Below are 16308 nucleotides of genomic sequence, written 5' to 3'. Positions count from 1 at the left end.
CCAAATTTTTTACCACAGTGATATGTGTATTCAGATTACAGATTTCTATCTAGTCTGATTTTCCCTACCAAATTACTTTTTTAATTAATGGGAGTCTGTGTTAAAAATTGAAAATAAGATGGAGAATATGACTAATTCTGCTTCATAGTAAATAGTGCTAGTATAAAGTTCCAATAAAGATGTCAGAAGATTTATAAGATTGAAATTAGTTTCTTAATCTCTGTTACTTAATATTTCAAGTATATTTTCTGAAAATTTGGAAATCAGTGTCTTATTTAATACAATTTGATAGTTCATGGAAAATTAAAATCTAGAGAGGTTTCTATCTTCTATTAGTAATGGGTCATTTCGTCTGTATTATATGGGGAAAAGATAAAATCACCAGTCAAAAATATATTAATTTGACCTTCACTAAGATATTTCTTTTTTCTTCACAAATAGCACCTTAGGTAGCTTGAATGCAGAGTGTAATTTTGTAAAATATATATGAATATTTTGGCCAGGCACAGTGGCTCACACCTGTAATCCCAGCAATTGGCAAAGGTGAAGTAAGTAGATCACTTGAGGCCATGAATTTGAGGCCAGCCCAGGCAACACAGTGAGACCTCCATCTCTACAAAAAAAATAAAAATAAACAATTCAGCTGGGCATGGTAGGGCATGCCATACTCCTAGCTTCCCAGGAGACTGAGGTTGGAGGATCACTTGAGCCCAGGAGTCAAGGGTACAGTGAGCTATGATTATGCCACTGCACTCCAGTCTGGGCGACAAAGTAAGACACTGTCTAAAAAAAAAAAAAAAAATCACTTTGATGGTTTTATGTATATGTTTTATATCTTAAATGTTCTGATAAAAACTGTCAATCTTAACTATTTTGAAATGCTAAGTAATGTTAGGTATCTGACGTACTAACACCTGTTTGAAGTTAATTCACTAAAATATGTAAATTTTGGTAGCATAATATACTAGGGGTATTATGTGCTGAATCACAAGATGATAGTTTTAGTTCATTCTTCAAGGTTTATGTGAATTATTCAAATTCCAGTGAAGCTAATTTGTAAATAATATGATTTCACTAGCCAATATATAAACATTTTAGACCTTTGTAAAAGCTACAGCCTGAGAAAAGGTTTAAAAATCTAATGTCATACCAATAACAATGCTAATAGTAATGTAGTCCTTATGAATTTTTCCAAGTTTATATATTTAAACTTTTTTAAACAGCTTAATTAGGTAATATTAAAATATCGTCAAACTCACCTCTTTAAAATGTATGATTCAATGGTTTTTAAAGTGTTCTACTATTTCCATAATGATGTTGAGTGTTTTTTTGTGTGCTTGTTGGGCAGTTGTATATCTTTTTTGGATAAATATGTGTTCAAATTCTTTGCTGCCTATTTTTTAATTGGGTTATTTGTCTTTCTGTTATTGAGTTGTGGTTTTGTTTGTTTGTTTTAAGGAGCAGAGAGTGTAATAGGCAAGAAAGATGGGAGAAGGCAGAAGGAAGAAGCTCCCCGTACAGAGACAGAGGGAGGGGGCCTCCAAAGCTGAAAGAGGAGAACCCGACTTGTGTGTTTTTATATATTCTAGATACAAGTCTAGATCTTATCAGATATCTGATTTGCAATTGTTTTCTCCCATTCTGTGAGTTATCTTCTCACTTTCATGATGGTATCTTTTTTAAAGTGGAGAAGTTGTTAATTTTGATGAAGCCCAATTCATCTATTTTTTCTCTTATTGCTTGCACTTTGAGTATCATATCTAAGAAGGCATTGCCTAACCCAGCACCATGTTGATTTACTCCTAGATTTTTGTCTAAGTGTTTAACACAATTAAAGGACTCATGCTTCCCAGTTACAAAACTTTAATGAAAAGCTACAGGAATCAAGAGAATCTGGTACTGCCATGAGAATAGACATATAGTTCAATGGAATCGAACTGAGAACCCAGAAATCTTATGTTTACGATCAACGGATTTTAGAAAAGGATCCTAAGACTTTTCAATGAGCGAAGAATAGTCCTTCCAACAGATAGTGCTAGGACAATTGAATATTGAATATCCACATACAGAAAGTCAAGTTGAACCTTTTTCTAACACTATACACAAAAATGAACTCATAAGGAACCATAGATGTCAGTGTAAGAACTATAAAATTCTGAGAAGAAAATATTTAAGTATGTTTCTAACCTATTTTTAATGAGATATTAATCCTAAAGTTTTATAATAAATCTTCTATTTTGCCTAGTTTACCTAACTCAAGATTTTCCCCTTATATTTTATATAAACCTTCAGAGGAAGCAGATTTTAGCCAAAAGACAGAACAAATTCAAAGTGAGAAAATCCAGTTATCTTTCCTAGTTCTGCCCAGCATTTGCTATATGGCCTTGGGCATTTCAATTACCCACCTAGGACTTGGTTTCTCTTGTTTACCATTTGGGTAAGTTCACTAGATCATCTTTAAGATTGTAGCCAGCCAGGCACGGTGGGTGGCTCACGCCTGTAATCCCAGCACTTTGGGGGATATATATATATATATATATGAGATATATATTTATGCATATAAATATATATAATATATATAATTCTCTTGATTTTATGTAAATATATATGTATTTTAAAATATGTATGTATTTTAAAATAAATATATATATGTGTGTGTGTATATATATATTTAGCGGGGCATGGTGTCACATGACTTTAATCCTAGCTACTCGGGAGGCTGAGGCAGGAGAATCACTTGAACCTGGGAGGCAGAGGTTGCGTGAGCGGAGATCGCACCATTACACTCCAGCCTGGGCAACAAGAGCGAAAGTCTGTCTCAAAAAAAAAAAAAAAAAAAAGATTGTAGCCAGACCCAGGAATGGAATAATACACATTCCTAGGTTTTCATTATAAAGACTGTGATGAAAAGGCGTAAATTAAATAATCAGATTACCATTGATTGATAGGACCTCTGTCTACAAGTTTAAAATAGTCATCACTTTTTTCATCACGCCTGATGGATAATTACAGGTGACGTAGTTATCAACACTTAGCACATAGACGTGAAAACATTCACTGCTTATACCGAACAGATGGACTACAGATACTGAATCTTGTCATACATTAAATAATATGCCTTGAAATCATTTTCCAGATGTTTTATGGTATAATTTACATGAGCCATACCATAAGTTTCTAAGATGCAAAAATGACTTCAACAAGGAAGATTTTCAAAAGGTTTTTTGTGTTTTGAAGGCAAATTTTTGAAAGCTTTTTGAAGAGTTAGAACCTGGAAAGTACCAAAGGTATACCCAACCAAATGGCACACGATCAAAAGCAATATAGAAAAGGACTTCACATAAACACAATTGTTTTGGCTGGGGGTAGGGAGAAGAAAAGCAATATGAATTCTCTCTTGATCTTAAACTCAAATTTGAAGGTTGCTGAAGATGCCTACTAACCCAGAATGGAGGCCTTCTGGTACCAGCTTGCCTTTTAAGTGTACTGTCACATGCTGTATAAAACTGCACTACAAAGTATAACTAACCAATATGCAGATGACCTTCATCCATAATTTAGCCTACACTATCTTAATTTTTTTTACTTACAAGCTTTTTGGTATTATTTATAAGGTCCTTTTGGGAAGTTAATGCCAAGTAGTGTTATTGGGCTACTTATTTTCTAGAACCAAAAAAGATTTGATTACAGATTTATTTGTTTGTTTGTGACAAGAGTAGAATTGGTATTTACCCACAGTACAGTGAACATTAGCAACATACCCAACCTCAATGCCAACATGTTTTAATTTACCATTTTATATTCTGTGAGATGCTGCCTTCTTCCCATTAAGTCATAGTTATTGGTACATCCTCTGTCGATCCATCTGCCCATCCAGCCACCCATTCATCCTTCTCTACCTGTATATCTCATATTTCCCTCCAAAATGGTTTGAGATTTCAAGTTATCCCATTTGAGGCTAAGGTAGGTAAAGAGAATCCAGGATGCAGCTGAACAACATGTGATTGGTGGGATTTACTTGCTACTAGAAATCCATCTAATCATTCAACAAATCTTGAACACCTATTCTACTCCTGGCACAGTATTAAGAGTCGGGTTTACATAAAATCAAGAGATATGGTCCCGTCTTTTAAAAATGTAATAAAGATATAAGCACAAAACAAATATATTAGAAAATAATTACACTAACCACCAATTAAGGAAAAATACTTAAATAATGTAAAATAATGTCCCGGAAATGAAGATTGCTCTTAGATTGATTAAGTGTATTTTTCAACACAGTCTTTTTTTTTTTTTTTTTTTGAGAGAGAGTTTCACTGTTGTTGCCCAGGCTGGAATACAGTGGTGCGATCTCAGCTCACCACAACCTCCGCCTCCCTGGTTTAAGCGAGTCTCCTGCCTCAGCTCTTGAGAAGCTGGAATTACAGGCATGCGCCACCATGCCTGGCTAATTTTTTTGTATTTTTAGTAAAGACAGGGTTTTTCCATGTTGGTCAGGCTGGTCTTGAACTCCCGACCTCAGGTGATCTGCCCGCCTCGGCCTTCCAAAGTGCTGGAATTACAGGCGTGAGCCACCATGCCTGGCCAAAAATCTTTATATAGGCTTATGTGAATAGAAATTTGGGTTAGGTGCAGTGGAAAAGGAGAAGCTGCGGTGCTAAAGGCCGCTTAGGAAATGAAAGCCCATTTCACAGAGAAGATACCTCTGAGCTGTCTTGAAAGAAGACAGTGTTTGCCTGGCATATTGGTGAGTGAGATACTTTGGTTAGAAGGAGAGGTATATTTAAAGCAGAGTATGTAAATACTGAGTTAGGAGATAAAAGGCAGGTTTATTTATCTACAATGTTATATTATTAGAGTATAAAAGTCTAACAGGGTGAGGACCACAGACAGGTAGGGTTTAAGTATTGAGAAACCTTGGATATTATAATCTAAATATCTGTAAAATATATAACTAGAATACATGAGCAAAAGTAAAAGATAGATATGAACCCATTAGAGCTGTAACAGTGGAGCAGGAGGACCTGTTCTTTAAGTACCATTGAGTACTTAGAAGGGAATGAGTTTTGAGTTAGTAGAAGACAAAAAATCTAGCAAATAAGAAGGATTCAAAAGGAGTGATCTCCTTCTCACTGAAGGTATTCGGACTGGACCTTCTTAACCATAGGTTAGAGATGCTGTTGAAGGGATTCTTGTATCAGCTGTGATATTGCACTAGCTTTTTAAAGGCATTTTGCAATGTTAAGATTCATTGAAATATTTGTCAAAACATTTCACCAGCTTGTGTAACTATATTTTGGAGAAATCAAAGGGATTTTAATTCCGTGATCTTAAAAGCATGTATCAGGCCGGGCGCGGTGGCTTAAGCCTGTAATCCCAGCACTTTGGGAGGCCGAGATGGGCGGATCACGAGGTCAGGCGATCGAGCCCATCCTGGCTAACTTGGTGAAACCCTGTCTCTACTAAAAAATACAAAAAAATTAGCCGGGTGAGGTGGCGGGCGCCTGTAGTCCCAGCTACTCGGGAGGCTGAGGCAGGAGAATGGCATAAACCCGGGAGGCGGAGCTTGCAGTGAGCTGAGATCCGGCCACTGCACTCCAGCCTGGGCGACAGAGTGAAATTCCGTCTCAAAAAAAAAAAAAAAAAAAAAAGCATGTATCAAGACCAGTGTTTTCATATCAATATGTCAGAACATGCTCTATTCATAGTTGCGCAGATAAGCCAAACTTTCTCCATAGTTTCTGCCGCAATCTGGTTTCAATTCTGGTCATGTGGGCCTTCTGTAGGATAGTTTCTGTGGCCCGCATGTCTCTCATTCCTCATCAGTCTGCCATAATCTCCACTTTCCAGGATATTTACCTAGTTAGGAGGGTCCCTTTGACACTTGTTTCTGTATCCACTCACCTTTCTCTTACATGACCTGCTCACTCTTGAAGCTATTTCTGTGTTCTCTCAATATATCTTCTCTCAAGTGTGCTTATCAAAGGCTTACACTACCACAGCAGATGACCAATTTTGCTGTGTACGTCATTGCTTTAAGTTTTTTATTTGCTTGTGACATTAAGGTTATAAGTAAACTATATAAATTTACACTACTCCTACTTATAGAAGTTCATTCATCAGAGAAATGCTTCGGGGTTACCTACAGCGTGACACACATGCTCCCAAGCACTAAAGACTAACACTGCAATGATTGAGACATGTTTGCCTTGTGAGGCTTACCTTCTGATGAGAAGAGACCAATTATAAACAGGGAAAACAAATAAAAACATAAATAATAGTATTTCAAATAGTGATGTGCCACAGAGCAAACAAAAGGGCAAAGAATAGTGACTTAGTGGGATGGCCTGACACTTAGCTGTCATGGTCAAGGGAGGAGTCAGAGGGATCGGCATTTGGGCCAATGCAAAAGTGATGGGAAGAGGCAGGAAGCCGGGGGGATGGCAAGAGGCAAGGCCCTGAGATACTACTGACTGGGCTTCTTCAGAGGTGAAGGAGAGTCAGGGTTTAAAAAGGTCTTAAAGCCCTTGCTAATGTAACTGAATGTAATTCTAATTGCAGTGAGAAGCCATTCAAGAATTTTATCTAAAGGAAGTAATTTACTAGAAAAAATAAATACTTAGGTGTGTCACTGTGTAATAACAAATGTTACATTAAAACTCATTAGGATAAATGTCTTGTAGCTTGAAGGTTTAGATGGAAAGTGAGATTGGCGTTTTCAGTCAAACAGAACTCAAGTGTTTCAGTTTAACCACTCATGAATATTGCTCCAAATAAATTAAATGACCTACATCAAAGAGTGTCATTAGCAGTTTTAATTATCCAATTTTTAAAAATTAAAGATGGTTGGCATTAGTTTATAGCAGTAGTTGGTTCTTTGCTCTTCTCGATAGTTTGTGGTGTGTTCTTACCAGATGTTACTGTTATTATCTGAATGAAAATAGATTCAGGTGACATTGTAGATCATAATTGTCATTGAATCTGAATATATTCATTCTCGAAACCCTCATCAACAAAGCTAGCATCTGTTGGAAAGAAAATCACCCCTGTTTTTGGTCGTATGCTCATTGTTTTCCCATTAAGTTCTGTCACTCCTGCATTATTACAGCATAAAACTACGTTCTTTTTTCATCAAAATGTTACCACTGTGTAGTTTCATTTCTACGTAGTTCATTTCTACATAGCTTGTTGCTTTTTGCTAGCAGCTGTATATGCTCAGAAGGACATGGTCTTTTAAATATTGAGTGAAAATAGCTTTGGACATTATTTCTAACTCGGGCTCTATCCAAGATGACAGGACATTTTTTGGTATTATAGCCACAATGGAAGAATGTGTGGGGCATTGAGGTTTCCTATATTAGCAAAGTGTCATTCAGTACTTTGAACCCAGCTACAACTTCAAATTCTATCTGTGCTTTTAGCATGCCTGATATCTACTTGCTCTTCTGCATCTGGTGCAGGTAAACTGAGATAAATTTTATATTTTAATATCTTGTGATTTGTTAAAATGGATGTAGATCCAGCAATCCCTATTCTGGGTATATACCTGCTTTTGTTTTAATTCTGGAGATTTCCGTCATAATTTTCAAGCAGCTCAGAAGTTGTCTTATTATCTGTAGCAACTAGTAGTATAAATTGTTTTCTTTTATTTCCAGGAAATGCTTCCAGACTGCACACTTTTACTTAGAGGACAGTACATCCCCTAGAGTAATATCTACACCTCCAACACCTATCTTTCCAATTTCAGGTAATGGCTTAAAGTGTGACCATGAGTGGCTGGTAGATATTGAACAAAAAGCACAATGTTGAAAGGTTTGTTTTTACTGGTACACTATGCAAATTGCTATAATGTAGGTTAGTAAATTTTTTTGTTGCCCCAAATATTTATTACATCATGTTTGAGGTACTCAGGTTTATATTCTGTCCTCATTAATTTTAAACATTCTTAACAATAAAGGTGATATTGCAAAATTAATTTATAATTGTCCAGGTGTATTATGTTAAAAACATAAACATTTATAGCAATAAAATATTAGTTAAGAATAATGGTGACTTTTACCCATTCCCATTATGTTAATGGAAACCCAAGCAACAAAAGTCAGATTAAGTCATGGAAACCCAAGCAACAAAAGTCAGATTAAGTCAATGCAGAAAATGTGGATGGGAAAAAAACGACAAAAATAAGGATAAAGTCTTGTTCCTTTCTGATTACTTGAGCTTATGGGAGAAAAGGTGGTTTTTCTTTTTTTTTTAACCTACATTAGAAAAAAAGATCTATAAAATTGTCATGGTGGCCGGGCGCGGTGGCTCAAGCCTGTAATCCCAGCACTTTGGGAGGCCGAGACGGGCGGATCACGAGGTCAGGAGATCGAGACCATCCTGGCTAACATGCTGAAACCCCGTCTCTACTAAAAAATACAAAACACTAGCCGGGCGAGGCAGCGGGCGCCTGTAGTCCCAGCTACTCGGGAGGCTGAGGCAGGAGAATGGCTTCAACTCGGGAGGCGGAGCTTGCAGTGAGCTGAGATCCGGCCACTGCACTCCAGCGCGGGCGACAGAGCGAGACTCCGTCTCAAAAAAAAAAATAAAAATGGCCGGGCGCGGTGGCTCAAGCCTGTAATCCCAGCACTTTGGGAGGCCGAGACGGGCGGATCACGAGGTCAGGAGATCAAGACCACCCTGGCTAACACGGTGAAACCCCGTCTCTACTAAAAAAAATACAGAAAACTAGCCGGGCGAGGTGGCGGGCGCCTGTAGTCCCAGCTACTCGGGAGGCTGAGGCAGGAGAATGGCGTAAACCCGGAGGCGGAGCTTGCAGTGAGCTGAGATCCGGCCACTGCACTCCAGCCTGGGCGACAGAGCGAAACTCCGTCTCAACAAAAAAAAAAAAAAAAAATAAAAAATAAAAAAAAAAATAAAATAAAAAAAATAAAAATAAAAAATAAAAAAAAAAAAAAAATAAAAAAAAAAATAAAATAAAAATAAAAATAAAAAAAATAAAAAAAATAAAATTGTGATGGTAATAGTAGGAAAAGCCATGAAAACAAAGAATGTATGGTTGCTTGAAATAATCTCTCAGAATGTTGAACAGTTGAATATTTGGGAAGACTTTAGCTATTTTTGTCATAATTTATCTGAATAACAGTATTCAAAGGTAGCCAGGGTCATTTTGATAAAGTCATCCATTAACCCTAGAGTTTACACTATAAGTAAAATCATAGCCAGTCATTTTTAATATAAATTCAAGGGATGCATGTGCAGGTTTGCTTCATGAACATATTGCATATTCAAGCCACTGATTTAATTGACATTTTATAATGTCTTAGATTGAAAAGTGACAACAAAAAATAGTGGTCTAGAATTGTGTGATCTGGAAAATAGAGGACAATAAAAGGAACAGAACTTAAGAAACTAGGAATACAAAAGGAGAAATTCATCTATGGGACCATTTTACAGATGGCACTTTTTAAATTCTCTGACTGATGCTCGATATTCTATTGCTAGAGGCTCAAGTTCTACCTGATGCTTCCTCTGAAATCTGATGACTTAAAAAAAACAGAAAAAAAGGCAAACATTTTATTTATATTTTACATTTATATGTTGATGTTTGTTATATGTTTATATCATATATGATATATATTATTTATATATTTAACTATGATATTTTCTTTTTGTGCCTTATAAACTTAGAAATTACAAGTGTTTGCTATTTTTCTTCTTTTGTCCAGTCTGTGTCTTTAAGCACCAGTGTTTTATTTGTTTTTCTAGTTTATATTAAAATACTGTTATTTTAGTACTACAGTGTCTCATTAGCTTATTTAGAATTTTTAGACCAACAGCTCTCAGTTATCTGTTACATTTTGATTCCCTTCACTTCCAAACGTGTCTCTTCTGCATACTCTGTCAGCATGGGTATGCAAATTAATTAAAATTTTATTCAAAATGCAGCATGATTTTTTTGTTTTGTTTTGTTTTGTTTGAGACGGAGTCTCACTCTTTGCTCAGGCTGGAGTGCAGTGGCACAATCTCGGTTCACTGCAAGCTCCGCCTCCCGGGCTCACGACATTCTCCTGCCTCAGCCTCCTGAATAGCTGGGACTTCGGGCCCCGCCACCACGCCCGGCTAATTTTTTGTATTTTTAGTAGAGATGGGGTTTCACCATGTTAGCCAGGATAGTCTCGATCTCCTGACCTTGTGATCCGCCCGCCTCGACCTTCCAAAGTGCTGGGATTACAGGCGTGAGCTACCGCGTGCAGCCCATGGTTTGTTTTTAATGAATAAAATAATACAAAATCAGAACCTAGTCCAGGAGATCCAAGCTCCCCTGTTTTGAAAATCAAAAGAGTGGTGATCCAAGGGCATTTCCTTATTTCACTTGTTCAGCTCTCAAAGATTCCCTCTTGATCACCTCAATATGCATGTTTTCGTGTAAAAATCAGAAAGCAAAAAGAATGTTAATCTCACTTACATGCAGACCAATTAATAAAAGAAATTACCAAAATATCTGACTGTCAATAAAAGGTAGTAGTCTACTTATAAAAGGAGGTTAGCTGTGCAGGATAACATCAAGGGGTTTGAAGGACATTTACTAAGACTAATGACTTGCATGTGACAAATCATCTCTGTTTTCTTATCTAATTATAAAAGCTTCTTCTAAGCAAGATCCTTCTATAAGTGTGAAGGTTGAATTACACCTTTGTCTAGTGTTTCTTAAGCTTGACTGACTAATTCAATTTTAGTATTCAGATCCACTCATCTAAGAGACAGAACAGATGGATTCCAATTTTTTTTATCAGCAAATTCTTGGTAACTGAAGCTTTAAAATATTAGATGGCCTGAATACTGAACATCTGTTGATATAAAAGTGAAATGTGTTTGATGTTTCCTTGTCAGAGAAATCACTTGTAAAATTGCATACTATGAACTAGTAATATGTTCAGTCTAAGAAAGTCTTTCCAGGAAAAGAAAAAAAAAAATCAGAGCCAGTTAAAATAACTTGGCCCCTTCACAATTAATTAACAGATCCAATGACTTTGTTTACATAGCATATTTTCAAGTTAGAATTCTTGAAATTTTACAGATTAAAAGTCCCAAAGGCTTTGACATTATCCTTAATGAATATTCGACATATAAATGTTTTCTATTATTTATAGAGAGAAGGAAAAAATGTTTTCAAATGTAAACATCTAACTATTTGACTGTAAGACATTAAATTGTACAGTTTTATAAAACTGAAATTGCACTATTATGCTTGGTCCACAGTAAAATTGAAACTATATTATTTCTGCATTTTTTCTCAGAATTTACATGCAACATCCAGGCTTGTTAAAGAAAGTTGTCTATCAAAAGATGCAGTCCACTGATAAGGAGTGGGGCTATGGTGGCATTTATAAATTAACATTGAAAATAAATGATTTTATCTTTAGGGTATAGATGGAAAAGAGATTGCTGAACAAATCAGATTTCTGAAATACAGGTTTTGATTGATAATAAATGTAGAGAAAATCGGCAATTGTTGCTTAGCAATTGAATGCTGAGATTTAGTTAGAATTATACAAATAATTGAACTTTGAAGTTGTTTCAGAAGCTACTTTATAAATAATAGGTACGTTTATTTCTGTTAAATTATGCTTTCTAACACAATTTTTTTATTCATGTAGATGATGTTGGAGCAATTCCAATAAAGCACTTTCCAAAGCATGTTGCAGACTTACATGCAAGTAGTGGCTTTACTGAAGAATTTGAGGTATGATTTTAATATGTCTATTTTAAATAATATATAGAAAATAGTATATTTAAAAGATTCAGCAATAGACTATTTCTTGACCTAAAGATAGTGAAACCATTTGCATTTCTAGTAAGAATGTTAGTTCCATAATTACATATGTGTTTAGGAGATGTGTTATAGTTGCCATATAATTTAGAAAATTGGTTTTCTATTTTAAAAGCCAAGTTGTACTGGTGGAAAAATAAAAAGAGAAAATTGTTCATTTTCTTCCATAAAGTACAAATCTTTAATATTCTTTTTTAAAATCTGGATTAATAACAGTGATTCTTTTTAATTTTCTAAATTATATAAATTATACTAAACTACTAAATTACATGATTTCCAGCCAAATTACCTAAAAATTCTTAACTGTGATTTGTACACCAGTGTATGCAAAAGCATTTAGATAACACTTTCATTATACCAGGTAAAAAATGTATCTTTTCAAGAAAATACGCATTTCTAAAAAAAATTTGAACTTCAAAATCAGTAAGTTTTTCCAACGATATTCTGTTAAAATACTCTTAGATAGAAGAGCAGAGAAATTTACTGCAAATTTATCATGGCCCACCGAACTATCAGCTAAGCAGATTTTTCAAAATAGAGAGCTATAAGCACAAAGGTAACAATAAAAACCACAAAAACAAAAGCTGTCCTTTGTGAACACCTTCCTATATGTCATTGGACTATGTACTTTCACATTCAACTTTCACCCGTCTCTGGGAGTTACATGTTATTATTTCTATTCACATTTTTGATGAAATCAAACTTCATAGAACTTAATTAACAACTGATAAATAGTGAAGCCTGTGATTTAAAACTCGTGTCCTTTCCACTGTAGCTGTGAGCAGGCAAGCAGTCTTCAGCCTCCCCTCTGGCCATTCCCAACTAGAAAGCTTTCATATTGCATTTTCGCTTCCCTCTTGCCTAACCCCAGTGGCTCTGTGGACCTCCCTCTTTGAAGTATTTTGAACTGTGAGCCTAATCACAATATCCACTCTCGCCTGATTTTCTTTCCCCACTGCACCCAGCAATTGCTTCCCAGGACTCACACCTATCATGATTTATTTGGGGAGGCAAAATGTTATAGATTAGAAAGCTTTAAGAAATCAAAAGAAAGAGAGGTATGATATGTTTTTACTAACTTAAAAATAATAGAAGCCAATTTATTTAATTCTAAAAGAAATCTGAATCATAGCTACATTGAATAAGAAAGCAGTGTGAGGCAGTGCTAAGTAGGGTGGAATAATATAAAGAATTACATGTCTAGAACATCAAATTATTTTTTATTATTTTGATAGACTAGAGGTTACGCATGCTATAGTGTTAACTCAATGTTAATTTCAGTGTTAACTGATAGAAATTATCAGGCTAACATCCAACAAAATAAGAAAAAATAGACAATTTGTAAGTCACTGACAATATATGCAGATTCATGGTTTTCATAACTATAAAATCATTTTGAATATTATTAAGCAGTCCAAAATAATTAAATTAATAAAATAACCTCATGCTTTCACTTTAAAAGTTTTTTCTTAATTCCATCTCTTTTAACTCACTGCCTGATTCAAGAAAATTTTTCATTAACTGAATAATTAGCTTAGTAACTAATAGTGTTATACCTTTTAAGTGGTTCATACATCAAATTGCTTTTAATTGTTCAGAATGACTTGCTGCAAAAGAAGCCTTAAAAGGTTATATGGAGAGAGACTGGGCCATTTGCTGATGAATCAGATTTCTATTTGGGTTATTGACTTTCTCAGAAATTATAAGGTTTTTATTTTATTATATAATACTAAATAATTATAAATTCTAAACTGATATATATAGTTAGAAAATATTTCTGAAGACATATTAACTCATTTTTCATTAAAAAAATTGGCAGAAATCAGTTTTCTGTACTTATTAAAGTTTAAACAAAAAGATCTACTAATTAAATATTTAAAGGGTTATGCTATCTAAATTTTGTTACAAAATGAGGTAGTGTGTATGACTTTTAAATTTTTTAGGAAATGGTTAATGTTTTGATAGCCTAAATCTGTAACAAACCACCTAATAGGAAGCTGTTTACTTTTTTAAATAACCCCCCCAAAAAATAAAAACAAAAAGCATACCACTAATTCAGAGTTTCAAATAGTGCTACTACGGTCAAATAAAATAAAATTTGGATATTAGCCAATCTGACTAATATGACAAAATGTATCATGAAATATGTGGTTCCTCTCATCTGCATTTTTAAAATCATCATATTATGACGTCACTATCTCCTTTTAAAAATGTTATTTTTTCTTTTACATAATCTTAAAGTTCCAAATTATTAGACATTTTGATTTGCATGCAACTGTTTGAAACATTCTGTTGTGTTAGTATTTGACAAATGTTATTTATTGCATGATCATAGTTTTCCATTGTAAACCTAATATGAACGCTTTTTTTTCTCATTTGTCGTGTGCTGTGGAATTTGATTTCTTTACTTTTTTGGCATTCATTCCCTCATTAGACACTGAAAGAGTTTTACCAGGTAAGGCATTATTTCACTGCATTTTCTTTTAGCCAAGAAGTAGTTGTAACATTTAAAAAATTTCATTTGATAGATTATTTTGTTTGTTTTGTCTTCCTTATTATAATTTAAGGCACGTTGTTTGAAAGAATGTGTGTTAAAATGGTTTACATATAATTTTTTATAGGAAGTGCAGAGCTGTACTGTTGACTTAGGTATTACAGCAGACAGCTCCAACCATCCAGACAACAAGCATAAGAATCGATACATAAATATCGTTGCCTGTAAGTATATTTTTAAATCGGCTCTGACTTCAATATCATTGCCATTTTGGTCCCTTTTAAAAACGTCCTGAAGTCATCTGAGAGCTGACCTTAGTGTGGCTGTTTCGGGGCCTTTTTATCAGGGAATAGTAAGACTCATGTTAGATAATATATAGCATTATATCACTCTGACTTAAATTCCTTCTACAATTAATAACATCTGTTTCATTTAAACAAAACAAACTTGAATTTTAATCCAGTTCTTTGTTTCGTTTTTTCTTTCACATACTGTACATCTCCCTTTGTGGTTTTTGTCGTTATATATATGACTTGGTCCTATTTTCACCTAGGATTTGCTTACTTCTGCGTGAATTTACCAACCGAATGACGTTTTCTTTCAACTTTCTCTTTTTTCTTCTACCTTTACCTGTTTCCTCCCTTTCTTGGCATTCTTTCTGGGGTCTTACAAAGAATTAGTTGGATTCTTTCTTTTAATTCTTTCTTTCTCTTTGTTTTCTTAGCCATTCTGTCTCCCTTTCTCTTCAATGAGCAGCTTTCTGGCTTTTTTCATTAGTGCAATTTTACCTAATATTTCTCTATGAAATTACTGTCTTTCTTCTGTCTTCTTACAGCACTTCTGGTTGCATTTATTCCCTAGTATTTTTGTTTATATTCCCCTTCATCTCCTAAAATTCATCTTCATGTTCCCTCCCCACTCCACAAACAAACAAACGAACGAACAAATAAACGTTCTACTTATACCTTTTCTATATATTCAGTGGTGTGGCCCTTCCTGGCTTCATAGGAACGTGGTATTACCAACGAGGTTATTTAAATTCTGGTTTCATTCTAGTTCTGAAAACGAATGGAGCTGCACTCTTTTCCCTGTTACTATCATGATCTCTTATATAGTTTGTATAGATGTTGCCTTTGTTTCCACAGAGTTTACACTAATTTTTATTTTTTAGTAGAGGGCCTTATATTTGTCTTCCTGAACTGCGTCTTTCCTGCCTACACATAAAACTCACTTGCTTTCTTGAGATAAAATTATTAGACTTTCCTCTACAAGCTAAATAGAATATACCCATCAGGTAATTAAGGAGGGGATAGAGATTAACATTTGATAAACACCCACTATGTGGCTGGCACTGTAAATAAGTTATTTCATTTAATCCCTGAAACATCCAGGCAAGATAGAAAAGTTTCCTATTTTAGAGATAAAGAAAAACAATCCAGAAATTCTAAAACTATTAAAACCAAACTACAAAAGTAGATCACCCTGACATTGAGACCCATCTGTCAGTTGCCATACATCTATTTGCACATACATTCCTGTATCAGTATGACCTGTTACCATCGCAGAAGTTTTCATATCCCAGAGTATCTCTTTAACTTGTTATGCTTTGGTCTGTATTCACTTCTTCATCCTTGAAAAGAATAATCTTCCCAGTGAAACTACCATGTTTCCTTTAAGTAATACTTTATTTCTCCAAATAAATATAGTTTTTCTGTAGAACTGAATTTAATCTTAAACTCCTTTAATCATACTTTGAATTACCATAGTTATACCGTATATCAATTACCAGATTTTGCATCCATCCTGTTTTAATTGGCAGTGTGCTATCTATCTCCTCTGTGCATGGCCAGCTGTTCTCCTGCCTCCTTTTGAAGCAGTTTCTCTTTGAGGCTCCTCCTGAAAGAGCTGTTTGCTGTAACTATTCACATAAACTTCCTAGGGAACCTTTGGCTTTCTTCTCTATCTCTTCTTCCTTCATCAG

At 34.8% G+C, this 16308-nt stretch overlaps 1 protein-coding gene across 4 annotated transcripts in view; it reads left to right on the top strand.

The window, feature by feature from the left end:
* Positions 1-16308, top strand: part of PTPRZ1 (protein tyrosine phosphatase receptor type Z1) — a 195769-nt gene that overhangs the window by 153198 nt on the left and 26263 nt on the right. For 2 of the 4 annotated variants that reach the window (XM_033192359.1, XM_033192357.1), the window contains exons 14-17: positions 7656-7747; positions 11661-11746; positions 14268-14288; positions 14455-14551. In XM_033192359.1, coding sequence (XP_033048250.1) covers positions 7656-7747; positions 11661-11746; positions 14268-14288; positions 14455-14551 — 296 coding nt within the window. The remainder of the gene's footprint in view (positions 1-7655; positions 7748-11660; positions 11747-14267; positions 14289-14454; positions 14552-16308) is intronic. The other 2 variants (XM_033192358.1, XM_033192360.1) reach the window with 1 other exon arrangement.

Source organism: Trachypithecus francoisi, unplaced genomic scaffold, assembly GCF_009764315.1.
Source record: "Trachypithecus francoisi isolate TF-2019V2 unplaced genomic scaffold, Tfra_2.0 Lachesis_group4, whole genome shotgun sequence".
Classification (NCBI taxonomy): domain Eukaryota; kingdom Metazoa; phylum Chordata; class Mammalia; order Primates; family Cercopithecidae; genus Trachypithecus; species Trachypithecus francoisi.
Note: the sequence above shows the minus strand (reverse complement) of the source record. Positions and strands in the feature narration are given on the sequence as shown.